Source organism: Antedon bifida, chromosome 2 (genome assembly GCF_963402885.1).
Source record: "Antedon bifida chromosome 2, ecAntBifi1.1, whole genome shotgun sequence".
NCBI lineage: Eukaryota > Metazoa > Echinodermata > Crinoidea > Comatulida > Antedonidae > Antedon > Antedon bifida.
The window spans coordinates 9,022,361-9,050,245 of NC_136227.1; the positions used below are offsets into that span (position 1 = coordinate 9,022,361).

The window sequence follows — 27,885 nt, forward strand, 5'->3', positions numbered from 1 at the left end:
ATTCTGTTTAGTAATGCTGTACTACACAAACTTCTTTCTAATTAACGGGGTTGCCAGCAACACATAAATGTACAATATATTACCTATTAGGTTCATAACTAATATTGACACTACTGTAATCCTTACTAGGTGTAAAGGTCATGTAAATAAAGATAAGTCTTTTTGTACCGTCAATGATTTTATCTTGGTCTAATTGACCTGCTCTGCAACTGTCTCTACAAGCAGAAGTTTAATTGCGTGGAAAAAATAACTGACAATTGTTAGCTGAATTTCCACAAAAATACATGAGGCATTTGTTTCAATAACTATGTTATCTACATTGCTACATTAAGTAAATTGTAAAGGTGTGGGGGAGGGGTTGGTGGGTTTTCGTAATAAGCTGTGTTTATCAGTTGATTTTATTTAATACACATTTACTATATTTTGTTTTGTATTCATTTGTGTAAAGTAGTGATCTACATGTATCGATTTAAAATGGGGGATGGGGGTGGTAGGATAGGGGTTGATAGTTGTTTTTGCCTTTATACTTTTCTGTATGTAATTGATCATTAATTGTTATATTTTATATTGTTATTGTTATAACAAACAAACAAGCAAGCAAGCAAGCAAGCAAGCAAGCAAGCAAGCAAGCAAGCAAGCAAGCAAGCAAGCAAGCAAGCAAGCAAGCAAGCAAGCAAACAAGCAAGCAAGCAAGCAAGCAAGCAAGCAAGCAAGCAAGCAAACAAGCAAGCAAGCAAGCAAGCAAGCAAGCAAACAAACAAACAAACAAACAAATAAACAAACAAACAAGCAAACAAACAAACAAACAAACAAACAAACAAATAAACAAATAAACAAATAAATAAGGAAATAAATAAATAAATAAATACAAGGAAATGTATAATGATTGTTTTGAAATTATAGAGGGAGATATAACGCCTAATGCTACACCGCCATATTTTTAATTTACAGTAATATAAACGGTTTATTATTAATTTCCATATAATCTTGAATTGAAGGTTTGGTTTTACATTCATTATTCCATTTGGAAATTGATATATCTCTTATTGCTGTTTTAGTATAAGCTGCCCATTCTGTGTTTTTGTCACTTGTCAAAATTCTCAATAACTTAATTACATTATTATTATTATTATTATTATTATTATTATTATTATTATTATTATTATTATTATTATTATTATTATTATTATTATTATTATTATTATTATTATTATTATTATTATTATTATTATTATTATTATTATTATTATTATTATTATTATTATTATTATTATTATTATTATTATTATTATTATTATTATTATTATTATTATTATTATTATTATTATTATTATTATTATTATTATTATTATTATTATTATTATTATTATTATTATTATTATTATTATTATTATTATTATTATTATTATTATTATTATTATTATTATTATTATTATTATTATTATTATTATTATTATTATTATTATTATTATTATTATTATTATTATTATTATTATTATTATTATTATTATTATTATTATTATTATTATTATTATTATTATTATTATTATTATTATTATTATTATTATTATTGACACAAATTGGTATTTTGAATGCAATATCATTGAGGTTTTCTGATATATCCAAAATATTTTTAAACAACATTTTGGGCCAACAGTATAAATTCACTCTACGTGGTAATTCACTGTCCGCAATTGTCAATCAGGACACAAACGAGTATTTTGACGAAGTTAGAAGTTGGTTTTGTTGGTTACGACAGATTTTCTAGAGCATTTCTCCCTGCAAAAAAAATTAACGACAGTTATTTACTTTGAGAAAAAAAACTTTGGTAAGCCTAACGTATTTCAGTGAAAAATAGTTCATTGTAAGTTTGCAAATTTGCCGTCTATGTGATTTATACAAAATTAACCCCGAATTAATGGGACATCCCTATTAAGGGGACCCTTTCTAGTGAAACGAAGAGCAATATAATGTTTCAACACTACAGCTAACCCCTGTTCAGGGGACACCACTATCATGTGGACATGGACACTTGTTTGCCAAATGGTTTCCATTACATAAACAACAACATCAGTAGCGCCAAATGATTATTAATTTATAAAAAAAATGGTTATCATAATAATTAATAATAAAAATGATACTTTCTCTGGCTTGACAGTTTTATTGGTGGAACGTGGCCTACTATTTCAATTTCTTGAGTTCAGATCAATTATTTTTGTATATTTGTTTTTTCCTTTCGAAAACCCAAATGAAGGGGACAATTTTAGTTTTTGATTAATGTCCCCTATTATTGGAATTGTTTGGGTCCCAAAGGTATAGGAATAAGGTTCTACTGTGATTTTGATAAACAAATTAAATCAACAAATTATAATTATACACATATTATCATTGTACAGTACATTATTATCATCACTTTATTTTGATCATGATCGTCGATCTCCCAAACAATTCAAGATTTAAGTTAAACAAGCGTATTTCAATGAAGAAAAAATGTAAAATTGCAACGTTAGTTGGCCACTTTTGCAATTACCGCCCTCTATGTAATTATTACCAAATTACAGTACCAACCAACACTATAAGTAAATCATTATCATCACTTTATTATCATTATCATCACTAATTGCACTGACGAAGGGCTAGTGTTGCCCGAAAGCTCTGCTAACTTTTCTGGCTGTTTTACTTATTGTTTTGATTTAGCTTTTCGCTTTTTTTTTGTATCTCCATTGAGAGATCCAGCCACTGATACCCACAGCATTGTCATTTTTTTCAGTAATTTGCCTTTGGATTTATATATATATATATATATATATACACAATATTGTATTACAAACATTTCTATGACATGATCTAATTTACCAAGAATTTACTGTATTTTATCACTTCTCTATATTAATTGTGTTGTATTTTTTCTTTCTTTAAACTTTAACTAAAAAGTGTTTTAATGTGAGTAATGGTAGCAACTCACAGGTATTACTTCGAGTAAAATGTTTGTGTTCTTTCTTTCTCTTTGTTCTTTTCTTTATGTACACCGCGGAGACGTGAAACGAATTAACGGTATTAGATAACATTCATTACAAAATACCTATTCCGACCTGTAATCGATTTGGGATAATATGCCGTGTTTGTATCTTACCGCAAACAAGATAAGCAACATTATAATGGTTTGTTTATAAAAAAAAAGATAATAAACACGTGAAGCAGGTACTTTTAATAAATTATAAGTCATGGCTAAAAAATCCGTCTGTCTGCGGCTTTTTCGAAAACAGCAGGAATAGAAACTACAGTACAGTATTTATACTTTAGTAGCGCTATGACACATACATAGCTATTTAGTTTCAAACTTTATCAGCCAATCAATATTCAGTATCATGTACATGGTGTGCGCTCACTCCCTCCATCTATGTATTGTTAACTTATTTCCTATTAGTCGTATACTGAAATTGTTTTAAACAAAGTAAAAGTTCGTTGTAATTGTTGATCGTAACGTAATTTTTAGGCTTTACTCCCTTCTATTTAATGGTAAAATTCATTAAGTCTACAAGATTAGGTTGCTATCTTGGAACAGCTTTTACACATGTTTTAGTAACTACATTACACGCTTGAGTGATTTTGTGGCCCTCGATAATTCACTGGTTTTAGACAACCCTGATTTTTTACCCGTCCAGCCAAGCAGGGTAGAGTCGAGGATTGTTACCTTAGTTCTCTCATTTAAAGAGGGCTAAAAGTGGTTCTTTTTCAATCTATCGGACCACAAGAAAGGATATTCTTTGGAACATCTTTATTTCTGGTGCTTAAGTGCATACTGTGTGTCGGGGCTGGTATCGACAAAAATTAGCCAGCGGTTCAACCACAGCCTGGTGGTATCGGCTACGGATAGCATTGGAATTCCTCAACTCTGACTGCAGTGGACGATGGCCATTTTTACTTTATTTATATTTACCCTTTTTTATACAAGTCTTTCTTCTTTGGCGCAAACGGTAGCAGATGTAAGTATATATATTTATATTTTAGTTTATTAGTTCATAATAAGACTTGGACAACATACTGGGTGTGGGATAAACAATAAATCATCGTCGGCGTGATAATTGAAAAACATGATGCAAATTTGTGGAATGTTATGCTTTCGAAATGTATAGAATTTAATTTTTTAAATTTTACTCAATACTGTAGAATAGAACCTCTATGAAGGGGACATCCCCAGGACCCAAAAAAGGTATTCACATTATAATAGATAGGATAGGGGTGTCCCCTCAATAGGTGTTGTCATGTAGTGTTTACTATGTATGTATATTTCCCCTCATTTGATTAATTTGAATATTAGGTGGTCTAAAGAAGGAATTGCCTAAAGAAGGTGTTCTACAGTATTGTTATTATTATAATTTTTGGCATGAAATATTGGCTCGAAATAGACTTTTGGTTGTCTAGTGATTTTTACCAGCTTTTTTTGTGTTAATGGGTTTTAATTCCCATTTGTATAATTATTTATAAAAGTTATTTTGAAAAGATTATTTGGTAAAACCGTATTTGCCGTGTAATTTATCCTGTATGCATGAATGTGGAATCTTTTTTACATTTGAAAGAAATTGTTTTAGAATTTTGGAAAGGGCTTAAAAATAGAGCATGGAGCACCATAACATTACCAAAAAACCTTTCTTTTTTTCAATTGATTGCACCTACATTTTGTTGCAGTCATTACCACCACCCAGGGGAGGATCCAGCATTATAGATTAGAAGGATAGGGGGCCTAAATATTGCTTAATGTTATCGTTATTTAATTTTAAAAAGACATGACTTTTACATTTTAGGGGGGACCAAAGCCTGTTTAGCCCCACCTAAATAAGCGCCTGCCACCACCCCAACAAATAGTTACTGTATCTGGGGTGTAAAAAATGCAGTGCAGGTTTTTAATTATTTTTATACCTTCATCAGAAACACACCCCTCTGACGTACCATGATCTTGAGAATTCTGTGTATTTAAAAGGTGCATCTGGTAAAAGTATTACCTTTTGAATACTTGATAGATTTACCATATGTTACTTAATTGATGGAAACAAAAATTTATGAGGTTTAAAATGCTTTATTGCCTTTTTCTAAAACTTTTCCCCAGGAACAAGTTTTTACTTCAGGGTCGGTTTCTTCTGTGTACAGTATCACCAAAATTTATCAACATTTTTTATACCAATATTTTTTTAAAGTGTTTTTGTTCCAATCAATTATTACCCAAAATGCAAGTCGTCACACTGTCACAATTCTAGGTAGTTTACTCATGGTCAATGATGCTCAATTAAAATTATTATAATTAATATTAATTATATAATAAATATTCATTATTTTTGCATTTCAGCTAAAATTTGCACAATGATAATCAAGTAAATGGTGTTCTTACCAATTACAATTACTAAAATCTTTATTGTTCCTTAGAAAAAGGTTATGTCCTCACAGCATAAACATGCACATAAAATAAATATTGTGATTGTAAATATTTGAACAATTCTGAATTTACATTTTGATTTTCATATCTATTCATATTTTTTTTAATTTTCAAAATTGATGTAAACCTATCGCTTTACCTTTCAGGTTTTTAAAGACTTCCATTTCACCTGTATTTTACTTACAAGTATTACACTTAATTGTAGCATAATATTGTACAATACTGAATTAAATAATAAACATGTTGAATAAATGAAGAGATTATTTTTATGAGTCGAAATATTGATTGTTCTATTCTCTCTAAGGCAGAAAACAAGTGTTCTATTTAATTAATCTTAAATCAACTTTGTTTAATATTTATTATCATAAAATCATTCAATTAAAAATATATATGCAATGTTAAGTACTGTACAGCACATCCCAGATCAAGGCTTGCAGTAGCTGCTGCAGGGCAAACAAGCCAAAAGTACATTACAATTTAAAAGAAGAATGCAAAAATAGTATAGTGTACACATCAAAAAAAGCATAAAATTCAGTTCATTTTCAATATTAATGTTTTCTTTAAGTTAATTTATATTTATTATTATTATCAAATAATTTCATTAACTAAGTGTTCAACTTTTACATTATTAAAAATACTAACAATGTGATTAATAAAATTGAATAATAATTAAAAACAGATTATACTTCTAAACACATCATCTTCCAAACAATATTTTGTTTTGAAAAGTTTTGTTTTTAGTGTTTTAGTAAAAACGGAACTTTTTAACAAAATGATTATAATATAAATGTAATTAAATTCTATTAAAAACATAAGCAATTGATTGAGTGTAATTAAAATATGACTGCTTTTTTTGCAATCACATTATTTATACCCTTTGGGAAGGTTTGAACAGGTAGGGTTCCATAGCCTCGGTAAGGAACATATTAAATACAATGTTTGAACAAAGAAGTACCAAGCGCATATACCCCTACTGTACCTTGAGGGCATCTATGTTAATTAGAAACAAACGAGTTGAGATGAGAGTTAAATGAGAAAGCTCATTGAAATGCGATTGTGGTGAATTCTGTCATTTCTCCTCGTCCATGAAACTTGTTAAACCTGGTAATCAATCGTCTATCAACTATATAAAAGTTGAGTTTAGTAGTTTTTAAAATGTTTCTTTTCAAATGTACAATCATATCAGTGGCGTTTCTGGTCATTTTAAGTTGTTGGACTGGTTATGTTAAATAGAATTCCAACACACAATTGATCGGGTGTATTTAATTCGATTTTGTTTTTTTATATATAAAAATGTTTGTATACATATGTGTGTATGGGACAGAGATTATCATTAGAACAGCCTAGGTTCATATTATACATGGTGTCATTATACATGTTGTACACAAGTTCAATAGGGAGTTTTCGAAACAGGGAACGGTTGCGCGCATTTACAGTGCAGATGGATGCAGATATTCAAGATTCAAGACATTTTATTGGTGCACTTTAAAATGGAAATTTGTTTTGCTTGGCATAAAAGACAATAAAACAACAAAGCAAAAATACATCAAATTGCAAATGACAATGTTAAAATACTATTAAAATGTTAAAATACTGTTTAAAAACTATTAAAAGCGCCATAGGAGGGAGGTAACGCTGTTTCTGACTTGCGCATCACACACTGATGCGTCGCTTGTTGCGAAAGCCCGTTAATATTGTTATAATGATGACCAAAACCATTGTTATTCTTATTTTGACTGGGTTTTATAATTAATTAGCTTATTAAGGAAATTACAGTTTCCTTAATGTATTATGTCTGTGTTGTCATACATTATTTCAAGTCTGTTTAATAGTTGAACACTTATTAGTACATTAGCTGGTGCTTTCTACGTTAGCTGCTGGATCAGGGCTTAAAAATGATTTGATACTGGTTTAGATAGGCAAAACATCTTTTTGGTCATAACCCAATGATTGTTTGTTTGATCAATAAATAGTTCCCAACAATATGTTTTCACACCCAAATCACAAACACAACCTAACCCCAAACAAAACCTAACCCCAGCCCAGATGACCACACCAAGTTGCTTGCATACAATTCTTAGAATGCCCGGCCTGTGACCTGATAAGGTAATTTTTAACAGTTGCCATTGGTCATTCTGTAACTCAAACCCATTGATCACCTGATACATAGGTCATCTAACACTCAACTCGGTCACTTTCTTAACTCCGACCTATAAAATTCAAAATTGTACGGGTTTGTCCCTGAAGTTATTTTCATTGGCCAGAAACCTAGCAGAGCCTCTATTTGAACAGAGTCTCGATTACGTCTGCGTTGTTGCCATAGCAATATTCTGCCCCTGGTCAAGACTTTACTTACTGGGGCAGGTGCTGTGATTACAGGTTTGGTATTTAAACTATGTCAACTGATAACACCCTAAAGTAGCATCTATCTTATCTACTCAGGTCATAGATGAAGAAATCTTAAAACAGAAGGATTCCTTCTCCAATCGTCAGTTGCTGCAAATTGTAAAACTAAAGATGTCGCCTAATAATCTTGCTCATTTAAAGTAGAAATATCTATACATTCTACAACACAAGCATTTGTCCTGCAAGAGTGAACAGAATGATATCGCTTTCAATCTCTCTCATTTAAATTATTAAAGCCTGTTTTTCTGTCGACGTTATTCGATAAAAATCGGGAGAGATGGAACACAGTGATTTTGTTGGTGGTACAAATTACTGTTTGGAAAATAATTGTGTTATAAATCAGATTTTTTACAAGGGTTTCAGCTTGTTGATTGTTGTATGGGTAACATTAATATGAATTATTACCCACATCAACATTAATTATATTGCATTTGATCATGGCGTCATGTTGTATATGAATAACAATTTTTCACTCAATAAGTGAGATGGTATTAATTTCCTATGATTTTTCATGGTCTTTTAATAACTACTCATGAATCCACACAAATCAAATGTCACATTACAATTCATAATTATGTATTTGGTTGTTTTGTAGGTTGTTATGACTGGGAATGTTCCCGGATAAAGCAGTTTTTTTACTCTTTCTTTAACATGTTTGTAATGGTTATCTATCTGGATTTAGCTTGGAGCCAGAGGCAGGAGTTGACACTGAAATTTGTAACTGGGGTACTTTTGCACTTTCAGATATAAACAAACTATTTAATGAGAAATCTATCTAAATCATGTTACGTTTGCACAAAAATTGAAATTATTATTTTGTGTTGTTTGGTTATCGTGAATGTCGACTCACTAGATTCTTTGATGCTCCTGTTCTCTGATCTTCCAGATGCTCCTGTTCCCTAATCTTCCAGATGCTCCTGTTCCCTAATCTTCCAGATGCTCCTGTTCTCTGATCTTCCAGATGCTCATGTTTCTGATCTTCCGGATGCTCCTGTTCTCTGATCTTCCAGCTATGCTTACATTATTAGTTATTAGTCTGTATACAATCAATTTTCCTAATGCCGGACACCTTTGGGCTGGCTTAATATGTCTGGTATTCGGAATGTTTTTCTATGGTAAAAATGAATTTGGGACATTTTGGACCTCAAGAAAAGTTTGGTTTTGGGAGAGTTTCCAGTTGATAGTATTACTTTTTTCTATAAAGTAGAATATAAAATCTTGCCTGCAGGCAATTTTCCTTCCTGCATGATAGTATAAAATAATTGTATGATATTGATATGAAGAATTATGGTGTAAACGATAACAAATTGAAAAAGTCACCCAACCAAAACTTGCAGTCAATTAATATGAAGTAGATGTTTTTCTTTGGAAAATTCAATTCAAAGTTTATAGTTTACTGTGGGAAAATATAGTCTTGATTATATTTATTGTATTGAAAATATGAATGATTGTGATATCCAGGGACCTGTAAAGATACAGTATTTGCAAAAAAAAGGAAAGAGAGAAAAATGATAAATTACTATTCAAGTATTTCAGGGTATAGCCACATGACCTGAAAGTGTTGGCACCATAAGATCACAATAGTGCCTTTCTTTAGACACATTTTGATATTGTTTTGTGGGAATTTAATAAATCTTTGATGATAGGAAGATATATCTAGTATTCCTTTATACATGTTGGTGTGTGAAAATATTTAAAAACAATACTCAAGAGCAAGTCAAAATATTTCTCATAATATAATGTAAAATATTATAACATAGTTTTCTCATTCCTTTTCAAAGCCATCCAGAGTATTACATAATTATATTAGTCTGTATGCATTTGTATTTGCTTATCTGTTTAGGAAGATCTGGGTCACTCTCCCTCATTATGCAGTACCACCCACTGGTTCAAGTATCTCTAAAATGAATACCAACATAGTACCACAACAAGTGAACTTAACACAACCTTCATCAATTACGAATATGATTCTCCATCCAATTAATGATTTTTTATATTTATATGACCTGTAATCAAAATTCTTGATACAGACGCCCCTTACTGAATATTTTTGTTGGAAATTCAGGTTGCAAGTTAAAAAAAAAAAATGGATTCTTGAAAATTAAAATATATATTTTTATTACTATTGATTCGTTTATTGAGAGATTAGTTAGATGCTTGTGTCTTGGTATTTAAATTTAATGTTTTTTAATTCATAGATGTTTCTACCGAAAGCCCAAATTCTTACAGTACTGTATAATTAAGCCCTATTAAGGGGACACCTTTGGGGCCGTGACCCAAAAATATATCCCCTCAAAGGTTGACCCTATTGTTGAGTCATATACTGCCCTTATTAGAGTCCCAAAGAAAGGAAGATTTTTTGTACTTAATATTTAAGGTATATTGAGTAATCAGTTTTCTTTTTTAGCAACCACAAATTGGACACTTCTTGAGAGGTTTCATTTTCCTCTTTTTGACTAATTGTCTTCACAATGCCTAACTATCCATTGTGCCACCAAAATGTAAAACCATAACACACAAACAAACATTAGTACAGAATAGAGTAAAATAGGAAAATAGACATTTTATATATCATTATAAGATATACAGACTTTAATGGTGTTGTTAAAACGCCCACCCTAAACAATTGGAATAATTTATTTTGTTGGAGAGGAAGTGGGGTTCCAATATGAAGTACATTGTCCTTTCGAAAAGAAAATTAGAGAATGGTAACAGGGACATTGCAATGATAAGAAATTGTGTTTCATTTTGACTATACACATTTCTGAAACTGTTCTAGTACTAAACGAATCACGTCAAATATATATTTTTTCTGTAATATTTGGGTATAATCCAACTTTGTGTCTAATCACACCTCCTACTTTATGTCCGATTTCACAAACAGGAATATCATCAGTTATACAGTAGTCACATTATTGACTTTTGGTCTGGAGGTAAGCCTGTCTAGCCAGTTCAGATAAGTTTTTACAAGAAATGCTTACCCATCATTTTTTTCCTGAATAATGGTTTCTCCAGGTGTAGTCCCACCCTCCAAGGTAGGACCAAATTTAATGTTCTTAAACCTGTTTCTTAAAAGACCAGCCTGCATTAAAATTAATGAAACTTACCCTGGTTAAACTGGTTTAAATTGATCTTTGAAATAGTTTGTTTATTTTAACCAATTTCTTTTGGCAAGAAAATACTGTTTTAACCTGTTCTCCCTGCTCAAAAGAAACGGGTCCATGCGGCCTACTCAGTATTGGTGTTGATTTCTTTCAAGTTTTTATTCTTTGTGCGATTGCCTTTAATCTTACCTGCAAGTAGCAATATTATATGAATAGAATCAACCTTACACCCGTTTTGTTTGAATTTTTTACTTCCCTGGCCTTTTTTCTTGAGGTTTATTTCAAAACCACAAGGGTAATCCTAGATCAAAGGGGTGTCTCAGTTGTCTTTTTTTAGTGATAAACATTGTGCTGCATTGTTGATTGTTTGGATTCATATAGCCCTCAAGCTATCATAACATCCTGAGGCTTTTATAGCTAACACCATAGACAATTTTATTTATTTGACTAAATTCAATAGTCAAAAGGAGTAATTTAATTTCAGTGTAATTTGTCGATGAATGCTTTCTGTAATATTAATTTTATTTATTATATGTAATTGATTTGGGTTACTAACAGTAGTGTTAAATTTAAATTCAAAGTTTAGTTCTTGAGATTCTCTTTTATTCTTTACTTTGGTTCACTGAAAATGACTAGGTTGCAGAGGCATAGCCTGGTTGCTATCTGGGAGGGTGTGAAAATTGTAAATGCGCCCTGGGTTGGTAGCTCACTTTCTTTTTGAGTTCTTCTAGTGTTGGACACTATGATGTATAGTAGTCCACTCTTCTGATTTTCGTGGCATAGTTTTTCTGATGTTTGAAAACTTTATTGTGCTGTTTGAAGTCCACTCTCTTCTGAGTTCTTCTGGTGTTGGAAGCCATCTTTCTTCTGAATTCTGCCCACTCTTCTTCTGCTTGTAGCCTAATTTTGAGTTTTTCGGATGTTTCAGAACTTTATTGTGATGTTAGAAGTTCTTCTGGTGTCTTCTGAATTCATCTGATTGTAGTAGTTGCCTACTTTCTTTTTTTTTGATGTGAGTTTTTCTGATGTTACTACATTTTCTTGTGATGTTAGTATAGCCCACTTTCTTGCGATGTTAGTACTGTACTGTAGACCTATACTTTATTTCGATGTTATAGTTCACTTTTTTTCTGATAAGTTCTCCACTTTCCTTTATTAGCCCACTTGTGATATTGAATAGTTCACTTTCTTCTGATAATTTCACTACTTTTCTTTCATTAGTGATGTTTAGAGTTTCTTCTAAGTGTAATTAGCAGTCTGCTTATTTTGGCATTAGTTCTTTTATTCTAGCGTGCTTTTCCTGACACTGAAAGCTAACTTTCTTCTGATATTAAATAATAGCCAACAGCATGAATTGTTATTTTTTATGAATTTTTTATCTACTGAATTTTAATATACAACTTACTTTCATAATCTTCTGATACTTCAGTAGTAGCCCGATTGTTTTTTTCCTAGCCCAATTTCCTAGCCGAAGTTGTTGTAAAAAGATTTTACCTACAATTTCAAACATTATATCTCTGCCTATTTCAGGGACACTTGGTATTTCAGTAATGAGGACTTAATTAGAGAAAGACTACACTGTAATATTTAGTAATTGTAGATCAAGGAGACAGTGTCCTATTAACATTAAATTGAGGGCTAATTAATCAATACAAATTTAAAAACATGCTTTTTCATTTTGTTTTTTGATTGGTCATATAAAAGTTTAAAATTAATATTCATTTAGGGTACAGTTATCTAATTTTTGATCAATTCAATTGATTGTATTGGCAAGTTTTTTATTCAACTTTTAAAACAGAGGCAACGGGTCATTTTTAATTATATTAGGTTATTATTGTATTGTATTATTTATTGTATTGTTATTATCGTGCTGTTGGGCATAAAATGTTATTAATAATTGAATATTTTTCAATTAAAACTAAAGAAGTATAATATTATGAATTGGTAACATTATTGTCTAGCAATTTTCACTAAAAAAATATATGTAAACTTATCCACAACTCCTAAAAAAGATGAAAAGTCACTAATTCTCTGTGGATAAGAAACATTTCCATCTTCGTGTAACCTTTGACAGACATGATCACCTCGCACAGTCGTCTTAACAACATTCTAAGAGATCTTTTTCACGATCTTTCACATTAATAACAAACACCTATCATTTAAAAGAACATGATAGGGAATTTAGATATACTACCTTGTAACAATAGGGAGTAAATAAATGAATTGGAATGCATTCTGCCCATGTTTAAATATCAGAGCGAATTTCTTGTTGAGTAATGTGATCTGGAGGACTCGGTAGGCAGTCCTGCTGACTAATTCCTAACGGTCTAGATAGTGAAATTGTAGAATGTCACGGTAAAGGGCTACTAATAGGTCTTATAAATGGAGATAATTGTTAGAATTAGTACTGTATCATCTTATTATATATAACATGGTTAATAAAATTCCAGAAACACAAAGATAATTTAAAGTACATGTCTAGCACAGTAACCTGCAATGTTTTTGTACGTTGTTACGAAAAGTATAGTTAGGTTCAACATTTTTTAGAGGTTTTGTTACATCCCATTGTGTAGATCATTCTTCCCTTTTTGTTTCAATCATAATTATTTAAACTTGTATAATGATTAGTATTATTTATTCAAAATCATAAGACCATATTGATCTGCACCACTTATAGGCGCTTAAAATGTAATTGCATTTGAGTACAGTTACAAAAAGTAGTCCGGTTCAAACATTTTTTTTGAAACCAAGTGTGTACCATGCAGGTAGAGTCTACTTTTATAATTTAAATAAAGTAGTTCAGAACTTCTGCAAATGTAACATGACCATTTTGTGGTAACACTTGGGACGACCTTCTGCATTCAGCCAATTCCAAATCATAACTGGCTCGGTCAGGGGTCCTCGAAGGCCCCTCTGATAACATGTGCCCTTTATACCATGTGTCGAGATATTTGTAAAGCGATGTTTTCACTTAGTTTTACCTTGTACACTGCTGTTTTATGCTAGCGAAGTAACAGTTAATTGCACAACATGAAAACACTACCGTCCTGTAAAATCATTGGCTGCCTTTGTGGTTACACATGACCTAAATCTGGTCGCGGCCTACTAGTCTCACCAAATATTACACACGATAACTATGATATTGCTATTCCGTTGCATAGTCTTCTGAATTTTTTTCGGCAGCACTACTTATTCCTTCGAAGTTTATATTTTAATTGGAGTCAAGTTTGAGTTTAGCATTGAGTTTAGTATCTAATGTTGTTAATTTTTTACGTCTCTTTCGACCTACTTGGCGATATGTCATTGCAGTCACAAGCTGTCAGCCATGATTGAATCGAATGAATGAATGAATAGTGAAGAGTACACTGGACTCCTGAACTTTTAGGGTCTGTTTCTGCTGCATAACGCAATTTAACCGGTTATTTTAAAATAGATTAAAAATAGATAACAATAACAAGACCACGTTTCTGCTCAATTTGTGCTCCAAAATAACCGGTTAAATCTATGGGTGGTCGTCGAGCAAAACGTCATCATTACCCAAAATGCAATACACTCAGACGGAAGTAGTAAGTTGGCTGTTTGTTTACATCGACGTCAGTACACACGTGTGTGATATCGCCGAACATCTCAAACATGTTAACATTAAAAATGTTGTCTCCAGGTCTACAAGTTTTGTTTTTTGTAAAGCCTACTTAACATCGCTAATAAAATTAATTCTCATGGCGCCTTCAATAACATGGGGAGGGTCGTGCAGCGCCCGATCGCCTAGGATAATTATTATCTAGCCTAATTCCTCAAAAAGGCGATGTCACTCGGCCCTTCCCACGTGAATGTCTTTCGCAACGCGGTCCTACTAAACACCAAACGGAAACAAAAACGAGACTCAGAATGTTGCAATACCTACCAAACGAGAGTAGATAATCGTTAATTAATTATGAAAACCCAACTTATAATAATAGCAAAAATCGTCCGAATTTATGTTAAAAACGATGAGTTTAGCCACAAAAACTTAAATCAAACGAGAGTATCCAAGTCATAGAATATCGCACGCACATAGTGCCTTTAATAGAATAATGAGTATTGAACATTATTTCGTAAATTTATGTACTAACATAAATAATAACACATTTCTATGCTTAATAAAATCATATTTAATACATTATCAAAGGCTCTGATAACCTTTGTTTTCGGTCGATGTAATGTTTTTCTAAAAAATGATATTATGTAAAACGATCAAAGTAAGATTGTTCATTGTTCTCCTATTAAAGGCACTAAGGGCGTGCCATAAATACGCTCGTTTGGTTTCAGTTTTTGTTGCTAAATTCATCGTTTTTAACATAAATTCGGACGATTTTTGCTATAAAATTTGGGTTTTCATAATTAATTAACCATTATCTATTCTCGTTTGGTAGGTATTTTCAACATTCTGAGTCCCTTTTGTTTCCGTTTTGGTGTTTATAGGACCATACCCTTCGCGAGCGTGTATAATAACGCCTCAAATTGTTTAGCTTGGGTAGTTCGGAACTCCACCCCGAATTCCTCTTTTACTTTCGCAAAAATGCTCTTATATATCTGTGAATCTTTTCTATTGCCTGCCATCCTTCCCCGTACTTTCTCTCCCCCCACAACTGAATAACATATCTTGTGATTTCATTCATCCACATGCATGTTCACTTCTTCGTTCGACTGTCAAAACCACGAGGAAAACACACATGGTTCGCGACGGTATCTGACCCGGGGTCACAACTGTCAATCAAATAACCGTTATTTCGTGTTGCAGCTAAGAATTGCTCAGCGATAACCGGTTAAACGGCGTTCTAACACCGATTTAAATGGGTGTTTTTAACCGGTTATTTTGCGCTGCCTTTTAACCGGTTACCACAAATTTGTCCTGTTTCTGCTGCCAAGAAAATGGAGTTAATTTATTCACACCGATTTTAATTTATTCACACCGATTTTAACCGGTTATTTTGTATGCAGCAGAAACAGGCCCTTAGTATTAGAATTGTAATATTTGCAAATTTTGTAACAATAAAATAAATTTAATTGTTTAAAGAAATAACATACAAATGAACATAATTGTGTCTTCAATTATTCCCATCCAATATTACACCACCATTCAAGTTCAAGAAAGTGAAAGCAGAAAACATTTTAATTTCAAGTTTCTAAAATTAAATTGCGAAGATGTGCTAGAAAATTTGAATACATTACATTTTTAAAGAAATAAAATACAAACTTATTTGCATCGATTCTTCCCCGATTCACCATTCAGAAAATTGATATATTTTAATTTAAAGTTTATAAAAATCAATTTGCCATGATGTGCTAGGAAATTTATCTTCATGTAATTGTTTAAATGATTTAAGGTTTACAAATCAATACCTAATTATCACCAGATCAAGTCGATTACATTGTGTTTTATTACTGTAGTCTGCTTTCATTTTAAAGTCATCCCTTTATTTCATCTAATTTACACTGTAATGTTTACTAAATTTGATGACCCTGTTCTAAGTTAACATGACCCTGGTATTTAGGTTTATTTATTATCTTGTGTAAATTGTCATTGTATGTTTTAAAGATTGTGAACATTGTTTGGAAAGGTTGGCTATAATATACAATGCATTGGCATATTAAATGAAGGGATATTGGAGCCTGTTTCAAAGAAGAGAAAGAAAAACTGGAAATAACCATGTTCTTCTTTATAAACAAAGAGTGGTTCCATGCCCTGTTTTTTACTCAAAATAAAATCTGTGTTATTAGGGTATTTAGGCTAATGCCCGAAGTATGGGGACCTGCCTGATGTATGGGGACCTGCCTAAGGTATGGCAACTGCCTGAAGTATGGGGACCTGCCTAAGGTATGGGGACCTGTTTTTAAAAGTATTGAGACAATTGAGCATATTATTGGTCAATCAATTTCATAAATCTTCGAAAATAAAAGATCTGATAAATAAAATGTAGCCATGATTTTTTCCTTCTTTGAGTTTTTAAACATGATTTTATTTTTAGTTGTTTTTCATTCTGTATAGTACAAACTAAATGATACGCCTCGAAACCATGATTCACTTTCAAAACCATTGCATGTTTCTCTAAGTGAACTCTACACCCAAAATTGTTACGCTAATACCGTGATCTCTTGAAGCAGTATAGAGTCGCAAAAAAAAAACTCCAGAACCCAGCAGTAGGTCTGATTCAGTTGAAGGGAAATTTGATAAGGATTGCGGTTAATAACGAGATGCACCAGTCCAAGACATGGGTGGCAGCAGACGTAGAGGCTATGTCATTATACGTCACACACACGCCGTTTGACCTTTAATAAAGAAAATGGCTATATGAGATTACAATAATGCTGAAAGGTTTTTGTCCCCCAATTTTAAGCATCTATTAAATTAACCTATTTTATTTTTTGAAGCAATTTTGAAATACCATAAATAAGTAAAAATTACATTTTATATAAATTCTAAAAAATAATTCTATCCATGCATCTACTTTTCCATTAAAGATGTATTGTCCCCCTGAAAAAAGTTGAGTAATGTCATTTTAATGTGCAATTGTTATTCACAAAAATTTAGATCGCCAACAAAATTATTTGCCTGAAAAAACTATAATTTAAATCAAAAATAGTCAAATTATATGTCAGACAATGACTTTTTTTCTAAATTTAACTGTTTATTTGTTATTTTTATAAGTAAAATCATTCTCTGTCATGACCTTTGTTATGACGTCATTCATCCACTCATACTCGGTTAAGACACGGAGAGCGCACGTCAAAACGCCACTAAACATTTTCTCAAATTTGGCAGTTTACATGCCAGTCGACTTGCATATAAGAGCATAATATGAAAGTGTTGTCATAGTGGATGTGCAAATCGAAAAGTCTGTATTATTGTATGCATAACCCAGATCTTCACAGGTTCATAAGGTTTTATTTTATTTAAATATTTGTGACCATTTTTGTTTAAAAAACCCATATTTAAAAAAAAAAATTAGGTCAAAACGTTGCCTGTATGTGCGTTTTGCTTTAAATCCATGTACGGTTTTATCGTGTAAAACATCCCTTTTCCATAGGGCATACAAAATATGAAACTCAATATCGAATTTGGGTTTATATTGGGTCTGGCATAGTATAGGATGACTCATATCGTTAGCTTTTACACAGTTCGAGGCAACCTCCATGCTGACAAGGAAGCTAACCTCTTAACGACCTAGAATTCTACCCAGGATATTTTAAGTAAGGAAATATTTAAACTTGGTAAATTTCCTTCTTTAATTTGATTTTGATTTATTTGGAAAAAAATTAATGTGGTTTGACAATAACATTTTTTTTATATATATATATTGTATTCAATTTTAAATTAATGAAATGACATATTTAATTTAATTTTTTTTTATACAATAATAGAACCCCTCATTTGGGACATCCCCCTATTCAGGGACGTCCCTACAATAAGAGGACACCACTATAATAAGAGGACACCCCCTATTCAGGGACGTCCCTACAATAAGAGGGCACCACTATAATAAGAGGACACCCCCCTATTCAGGGACACCACTATAATAAGAGAACACTTTTTCCCTGTAACATGTGAGGAGCAATATATATAACACTTTATTTGGTCCCAAAGGTGTCCCCTTAATAGGGGTTCTACTATATTGCAATAATATTCATTTTATTTTTGTACAGTAATGATGAAGGAGCTCTAATACATCGTAACATTTAAGTTCCGCGAACTTATAAATTGTTAAGAAATAATAGGTTAGCTCTATGTTCCCTGCTGGTGTGTAAATATGTAGTCATTGGCTACAGATTGAGGGAGTGAAAAGACAGTTTAAAGATGATGTCATGGTTTTGGAATCTTTAACCGATACCATGTACAAATTCTTCTCTTGTAATGTCTATTCCTCCTTATTCCCTTCACTATTCTTTTTTTCAATATAGAAATGCTCTTTAAATATTGTAAATATAAAACTAAATATATAAACAACAATAAATGTATAGTTAAAAGTTATTTTGCCATTTATCTCCTCTCTTCCAATCCCCCATGACCCCCCCCCCCCCCTCCCCTTCCACTCTTCAATTAACGTTCTTATAATAATAATAATAATAATAATCTTTGAAACTAAACATGAAAAATGTATAGGCTTACGTATTTATACAATTATATTATTTAATATTTTATTATTTTTCCATGATTGTCAAAAACTAAGTAAGAAAATTCACTAAACCATAAGAGCTGTCTCACCATTTTGAATGATGGACATACACAATCACATTCATATTTTCTATTCATCATATGATAAATACAATTAAATCATATTTTGTCATACAAAAGAACAATGGTTTGTGATTTTGTTAATATTTACATTTGCTAGTTTGCAGTATTTTATTAAATATGGGTTAAAAGGTTATTGTCAACAATTAAAGGTGACAAAAATAGATTAGATATTGTTGCCCACATAACCACCCACAACCTTAATATCTGATTGAATTATGTTAAAAGTCAACATACCCCAATTTATTGACAGCAGAAAGGAGGTTAAATAGCTTGTTTTTAAGCTGAGTTGTATGTGAAATGGTAGTTTTCATTGTGTGGAGTGTTTCCGATTTTTTGTATCATAAGTTGACATTTTTCTGGATGGCTGTTTACATTGTGTGTTGATTTGGAACTATGCATATTTACACAAGACAACCATAAAAGACAATGTAATGTTTTGTGATGGAAACCTTCTAAATAAACTTCATACTACTCAGCAAGGTGTGTATAGTCTACTACAAGTAGGCCTACAATAGTAGTAAGTCTGATAGTGACTGATTTCTTTTACAATCCTGGAAGCTAGATGGCGACTGTTTGGCCACATCCTCTGGCTCAATGAAGACACCCAGGCGAACAAAACCATACAGTTCAATTTTGCAAATACAACATCAACCAAAGTTCAGAGGAAGGCCATGTAGAACATTACCTATAAAATCTTAAATTAAATACAGTAGAACCTTCTATCAAGGGGATACCATTAGGACTCAGTACCCTTAACATGGGTGTCCACTGAATAGTACAGTACAGTACAGTACAGTGGCTTTCCCTCCAGTACAGTACAAAGTCTATATAAGCGACGCAAGTAACATTTCATCATGCTCATACACTAGGTGTTCTTCTCCCTTCTGAAAGTCCACCTAAGCTACGAACATTTGAGATATAGTCAGAGCATTGTAGTCCCTTTCTCCCCTCTCTAGTCACGACCCAGGAGGCAGTGATTGTAAACCTATTCAGTATACAACATTTTGGAAAATTGTCCACCTAAGCTACAAACATTTCAGATATAATCAGAGCATTGTAGTCCCTTTCTCCCCTCCCCCTCTATAGTATTCATTACGCAGGGGGTAGGGATGGTAAACCTATTTGTGGCAATTGTGATTCTCTTCCTCCACTATTTATTGAAGTCCACCTAAGCTACAATCAGAGCATTTTAGTCCCTTTCTCGACTCCCTTTGGTACTTATGACCCAGTAGGGAAGGATAGTAAACCTATTCAGTATACGAAATATGTGGCAATTGTGATTTTAAACATACTAATGTGATAGATCCCCAACCAGGTTATAGTTGATAATGTTCCTGAGGCACTTTATTTTGTAAACAGGCATTTTACATTACATCATTTTTAACCTTAATTGTTTCCTTTAAGGTAGGATATCTCACCCTGTTAAATAGTTCACCAAATATCAGTCGGTGAAACACTTTTAACAAACAATAAACGGAGCCCTAATTGTTTTGCTATTGCACCGATTGGTCGCCACTCCCTCTGTTCATTTATTTGTTCTGGTCTGTTGCACGCCAATAACTCATTGCTACCTTTATATTGTATCAATGGGAAGTACTAATCATGTCTGAGTGTTTCCCTTAATTATGTGAACTGTAGATAAGTAATAGTCTGACAAGGTGTTAGAAAACTAAGATAAACAACAAAAAAATTCAGCTTTGAATTACGAGACCAAGTACCTAGGCTGTTATACCCATTATGTTCCGAACTTCCTGTAGTTTAAAAGTTGTTTAACTATTTTTTATGGGATTTTTATTTCTATAGCCTCTATTAAGATGCGTTTACAAAACTTGTTATGAGTCACTGGAAACTTGGGTTAAAAATCGTTCTATAACAAATTGTTAAAGGATGTCCAATTTTACCTGGGATTCGGAGGCCAAATTTGCATTGTACCACCAGTCCTTTTAGATTGTGTAGTGACGTTTCAGATATAATATATGAAACAAAGTAACAATAATATGTGGATGGAACTTGAACAATGCAAGGGTGATCATCGGCCTGTGTTCTGATTAGCTGCTCCCATCAATGGTTTTTGGATATTAAAGGAAAATACCTTAGACATTTATTCCAGGCCTGTATGGCAAGTTCTTCTGAACCCCTTAATTAACCCATCCAGCATATGGGTCTACCTGCCAGCCGGCAGCGTATAAATTACATTTAAGGCCAAGTCAAATTTACTTTACAATTTGTTGAGATTTGATATTGTAGTTTGATGAGGGGGTTTACTAATTTTCTATTTACTATCTTAATAAATAACCATGATGAAATATGGGAATATCCATTTTAAAATGTGTATTTAAAGTAAATCTTTTACATTGTAATTTTCAAAATGTAGGTATTAGGGATAGAGGAAAAATTGCTTCATGATTTACTAAAGCTTCAGTTACTGTTTAAACATTGTAATTAGCTCAAGTGAAGAATAAATAATGAATGAATCACTAGCTACCATGTTCAGGGTTGGTTCCTTGATCTCAAACCTTGACTTGGGTGCCCAGTGGCTATGCAAATCCGATTTTAGTTTGTTTTGCAGTGTTTTTGAATTCTTAATTGACCAGAAAGCACACAGTATGCAAGAAAGACTAAATTAAATTTATTCGTAAGTTAGTAACATATACTCTTCTCCCTCCCAGTGGTGGCGACAGCAGGGGTCCAGGGAGCCAGGGCGCCCTGTCAGGGACAGCTGCGCCCCTCACCACCAAAAAAAGAGGATTGTTTTTTTGGGGGACTCTGTCGGGAAAATCCTGGTGCCACCACTGCTTCCTCCCACCTTTTATCCAGCAACACCATATAATTATAACATAAGCTGATTTATATTTGTGTGTACAGATTTGTCTGTTATATTAGCAGTTTTTTGATAGATATATTAATAATGTAAAGTTTGAGGAATAATAAAAATAACTTTAGTTTATGACTGTCACCTGTTTCAAGTTCATTGATATAATTGCTGTGAACAGTTGCTAAATGCTGATATTGAACACTTTAAATCTATTATTAAGTACATTCTTAAATTACCATGTGTTCACTCTAGCATTAGTAAGCCTACTGGTACTACAATAGGCTTTACTGCTATATCTTTACATATTAAAATAAATCCACTGGCTGCTGCCAAGAATTTAGGAGTATCAATGGAATTTCATTCATAATTTTTCCATATATGATTCTAAAACATTATAAACACATTAAAATGAGAAGAATGTTTTAACCTGATGTAATTTAACATCAACTAGGCCTACTCAAAAAAAAAGCTACACAAAATACAATAATAAAAATATGGGCATTTCATTTTGATCTTTGGATGTGGAAAAAAAAATAGTGTCTCATATACAAGAATAGGACTTTAAATTTATTTTTTAGTGCATGTAATCTAAACAAATATTTCATACAGATGGACCAGTACACCGGGGTAACCCTTACTTTCCGAAAGATACACTAAGTTCTTCCAGTTTTAAGTTGCTAGCTCAGAAAACCTAGCTACTGCTATAGATGATATTTGATTGTTAAGATTGGTACAAAAAAACATTATAACATATTAACCACTACTTGTCTACAGTTTGAAAAAGGAATAGAAAAAGGAGGTTCGTTGGAATCCTACAAACCCCATTGACTATGACCTGAGATGCAATCCGTTAATATGAGAACCAATACAAGTAAAATAAAATTATGTCAAACTGTTTTTTAGCGTAATAATACAAAAATATTGTCAAGATTGTTTTTCTTTTTCAGCTAGACTCATTTGTTATTTTTGTAATTTTAACAAAGAGTAATTGGCTATTATTTCCTCAATTTGCCGCCTATTAATACCAGCAACATTTTCAAAGTTTTCAACTTTGCTTACTGTGTTGTAAATAATTCGATTAACTTTCTTCATGGTTCATTGTGTAAGTACTGTTGTGGTTTTAACTTAACTCAAACACTTATATTGTTCATAAACGGTATCAGATATCAATTTTTAAATACAAACGACTATTATATCGCATAATGAACTAGTGTTATGTGCACATGCATACATTGAATAATTGATATGAAATAAGCTCTACTTTTTTTATATTCAGTATTTCACTCAGAGGCTCCTCACAAGGCACAGCCTTATTCTCAAGGAGCCTCTGCGACATAAAAAAAAATCTAAATAGTAAATCCTTTGGTATCAAGTAAATATTTCTGAACAGAATTAAATTGTAATGGAGCTGTAGCTTGGTGGTTAACGTGCTTGCCTTCCAATCCCAAGGTCCGGGGTTCAATCCTGACCTTGTGCCAGGGTTGTAAACTCATGACTCTTTCAACTCAACTCCCTAAGCCTCAAATGAGACTTAGTTTATAAGCACGATAAATTATAAAATTGTTTACCCATTATGTAATTGGCGAGTTACTTGCTTATAAAACTAAAATGATATTTATTTATTTGAAAGAGTAGTTGATCCAAAAATAACTTAATTAACTAATGCTTTCATATACAGTGTCACGGATCAGGGAAACATCCGGTAAATGTATGCAAGATTAATTTGATTGGTTGGAAGTCAAAATTGCATGACTTTCGTATATAGTAAAGCGCTTCATAATATTGGGGTGGCTTCCACGAATCTTTTCCGTGTTTAGACCTACACACCTCACACTATTATATTAACTAATAAGGTCTGAACAGGTCCTAAAACTGAATTGTGAGTTGATTTACAACTCCAATAGGCAACATTTTTTACTTATAAATCTGTCATAAAAAGATAATGCTTTAAACCAAACAAGAAAAATTATGTGAACTTTTCAACTTTTGTAATTTCATTTTGAGTGTTTTCTTTTGTTTTAGGATCAAGATGTGTTTCTTCCGGTAAGCACAGAGCCAAAACATGTTGAAGATAAATCATTATATTTCGAGGAAGACAAAAAGGTCAATGATTCAACAACATCGCCAAAACTTGAGGACATTCTCTTCCAAGATGAACCCGGTAGTGGTGAAGTGACGTACATCCCGACAACACCACGGTTTGTTGTCCATGCCACTGATGAGACTCATTCTTCACAGCCTCAAACTCCTACGAATACGGATGATGAAGATTTAGTGGTTTCTGGTAGTGGCGATGGCACCCCGAGTGGTGAATCACCAGGTAGTTTACTTAGTAAAGTACTGTATGTGCAAAAGACAAATCTATATATCAGTAATTTTTAAAAACAAATTATAATCCATTTAAATATGACTACTCCATTAGGACAATTTTCCCATTTATCAAAAAAAAAACCCGGACCATCTGAACAATTACTTCATAGTGACAACTACAGTATCCTATTATTACTTTACAATGGTATAGTCCTGGTATAGTCCATTGAAGTTGGCTTTTTATTTCAGTGGTGGATTTTTTTCTCTAATTTCCTAGGGAAAACACCCTTTAGGACCACTATAGGAAAACTATACCCTTAAATGTCTGCAAATATTCCTTTAAAAAATAACTATTTTTTTAGAACAACTATCCTCTTTGTTTGAAGACACTGACTAATTTACTTATAGCAACTACATAGAAAATGTCAAAGGCCCACAGATCCCAGAAGTGACTAGTATATCCATTTTATAATATACTTACTACTTCTGAATTTAGTAAGTTCAACGTCCTGTTATAATGTGAAGAAAACACTAATGTATTCTCTTTCTTAGAATGTGCTATAAAGTAAATATTGACTTTTTAACCACATGTCAATATTTGTATACCAAGTCCTATATGTGTCATTATACTAATTGTCGAGCTTTGCTAAACCATGGTGGAGCCAATTACTTGGGTATCTTGCAGGCCTAGAATTTTTTTATCTACTGGGAAACATCTGCAGCAGGGGTAAAATTCAAAAATGAAAATTGAACAATAACCACCAGGACAATACCCACCCATTATAGATTGACAATGTTGTGTTGGCTTAGTTATTTTTTTATCAATAGAATGAGGTTACATAATTGTTACTTCCTATACTTCCTATGATGATTTTAATAATCTAGAAAAAAATGAGCAACACAGCAAACAAGCAATTCGTTTTGGTAATTTAGTTAATATTAATAAATAATATTCTTTGAAACTGTGTATGGACCTTTTTGATACTGTTAAGCAATGTTAATGAACAAATTGTCCAGGAACACATCCAGCCTGTTACTGATAAATATGAGTGCTTAATAATTTATTTAATATTTGAATAATAGAACTTTAATTTGTTTATTTTCAGTGCGTTATTATAGAATTACAATTTTTGCTCTCAACATAGTCTACACATCAGAGTTGGAAAACCATACTAGTGCAGCATACACGGCTGTTGCTAGCCCTCTGCAAGTAGCTGTAAGTATTAAAATATAATGGTTGACTTCCCATCCTCCTTTATAGAGAGTTGCTAATAACTGTAGGCCTAGACAGTTTATTTAGTTTAGGAGTGGGCGTTTATTTGAATAAATGTGGTACATTAGTCTAAATTGGCAATAAATTGTATTAACATGTCTGTCACGGAAAGGTCATATCCATACAAATTGGCTACGATCGTACAAAACTACACAAAAATATAATGAAAAGAATAATGCAGTATAGACATTCCACATAAAATCTTTAATCCTCGACCATCTATAGAAAATTTTAAAAATATGATTAATTTACATCATAAATATCCAGCATAAATAAACAATCAACTGCAACAAATACAAATAAATTTATATAGATATGGTGACATGAATTTCTCATTTAATCTGGATATTTTGAACTAGAAATTGCAAAGGTCCCCAGGTAGATTTCCACTCCCAGAAATTGGTTGCTTTTCCTTGAAAATCTGGATGATTCATGCCTAGCTAGCAGGGCTACTAGCCTAGAGATTTGAAATCCAAGATTACTGTATATTTAAAACAAAACTTATTTCACAATTAACAACAATGCTTTTACTGCTTACAACTACGCCCAGTATTTAGCAAAAGCATTTCTTAGGCCTTTGTTTTCGTGAAATTAACAGCAGTCTATCAACTTTTGCAACCCATGTATGTAACAGTGCTTCAGAACCGGGCGGGGTTGAGAGGTCTGCTCAACATTTTTGTATAACTTATTAGCTTATATAGCACCCTCTATATAATTGTATGTTATTATATAGTACCCTGTAATTTTTACCTTAACTTCGGATCTTTGAAATTATTTGTGTATTTTGACACAAAAAATGTTATTTCATAATATAAATATTTGTTTTTTTTAAATTCACAGATTGATGAGCTTTACCTAAGCACACCTGGTGAGCAATTTGCTACCATTCTTCAGTTTAGGTAAGTGAGGCCTTATATTATTAGGCCTACAGGGAGAAGGGTATCCCAGGGAGAGTACCTGTAGGTCTCATAGTATTTGGCCTACAGAGAGAGTACCCATATTTGGCTTGAATCTAACCAGAGATATGAAGGCCCGGCAGGACTAGTGACCTGGAGGTTGTGGGTTTGTGTCCCACTGAAGAGTTGCTCTCAAATGTACATCAGAATGGTTGCAAAAAAGTTTTGTCTTTGTCTGGTGGAACCGTAATTACGTAGCAATAACATGGGGAAAGGTTTGAGGCCCACTCGCTCCATGGTTCTGGTGGTAGAACAAATTCTCCAATGTACACATCTAGCTCATGTGCACTTTAAAGAACCTAGTACATCTTTGAGATGAGTAGGGGTTACCCCGGTCGCGCTTTACTAGAACACACAGCCACTGTCACTCACAGCTACTGATCATAACTGGGCCTTCTGGAAGACCAGCCTTTGACTGAAGAGGTCACCCAGTATAAATAAATAATAGATAATAAAATAAATAAAAAAATAAATGTTTACCCAAATATATGTTAGTCACAAGGTCACCAAGGACCTGTAATGGTACCATCCCACAAAAGCAGTATATTTTTTTTTTGCTAATGGTTGTATAGTCATAAAAAATACAATTACTGAGCCAAATCTATATACAAGCAAAAGTTTTTAATTTTTCTTTAATCAAAACATAAATTTGAATATGGACTTTAAATAATGTTTGACATTAAAAGCAGACGATTCTTGTACAGTATCATGTCTAGTGACAATAAACTTCCTAATGTATAGTGTCGGGTAATGACATACTGTACCATAGCATCTAACTCCTAAATGTTAACTAATACCCTAGCACCTAAATCATTTCTTACACTCCGGTATAGGATGAAAATTCCATTCAAAGATGCGATACTACAGAATGTTTATTGTCACTGTCACTATCAAACTTTATGTGACAAAAAAATGTGATGTGCCCAAATATGGACATGATGATGTCATATTACTACCATATTTGGATATATCACTATCACACTTTTTTGTTAAACTAGTTTGATATTGTAGACCGCGCTTTATTGATGCCGCTCGGGTAAATAAAGACAAGTCATTGTATTTTCAGTGAATTGAATGGAGGTGTAGAAGTACTCTTTGATCTAGGCAGTATTGATTATTATTATGATGATGGAATACAATATCTTGTACAATCTGCTGTTCAGACGGGTCAAATCGGGACTTTTAACGTGGATCCTAAGGCATTCCATTTTGAGGTTGTACAAGGTAAGTTGTCTAAATACCATTTTCACACTTATTGAATTGAAATAGTATAGGGCAGACAACCTATATGCACAATTTGGTTATTTTGCAGGAT

At 32.4% G+C, this 27,885-nt stretch overlaps 1 protein-coding gene across 3 annotated transcripts in view; it reads left to right on the top strand.

Annotated features, from left to right (window-relative positions):
- The first annotated feature begins 3,665 nt into the window (after positions 1–3,665).
- The window catches only part of LOC144836186 (basement membrane-specific heparan sulfate proteoglycan core protein-like), a 99,422-nt gene continuing 75,202 nt past the window's right edge, over positions 3,666–27,885 (top strand). For all 3 annotated transcript variants that reach the window (XM_078691421.1, XM_078691423.1, XM_078691422.1), the window contains exons 1-5: positions 3,666–3,986; positions 24,054–24,351; positions 25,448–25,557; positions 26,455–26,513; positions 27,637–27,794. In XM_078691421.1, coding sequence (XP_078547547.1) covers positions 3,912–3,986; positions 24,054–24,351; positions 25,448–25,557; positions 26,455–26,513; positions 27,637–27,794 — 700 coding nt within the window. In that variant the 5' untranslated portion in view covers positions 3,666–3,911. The remainder of the gene's footprint in view (positions 3,987–24,053; positions 24,352–25,447; positions 25,558–26,454; positions 26,514–27,636; positions 27,795–27,885) is intronic.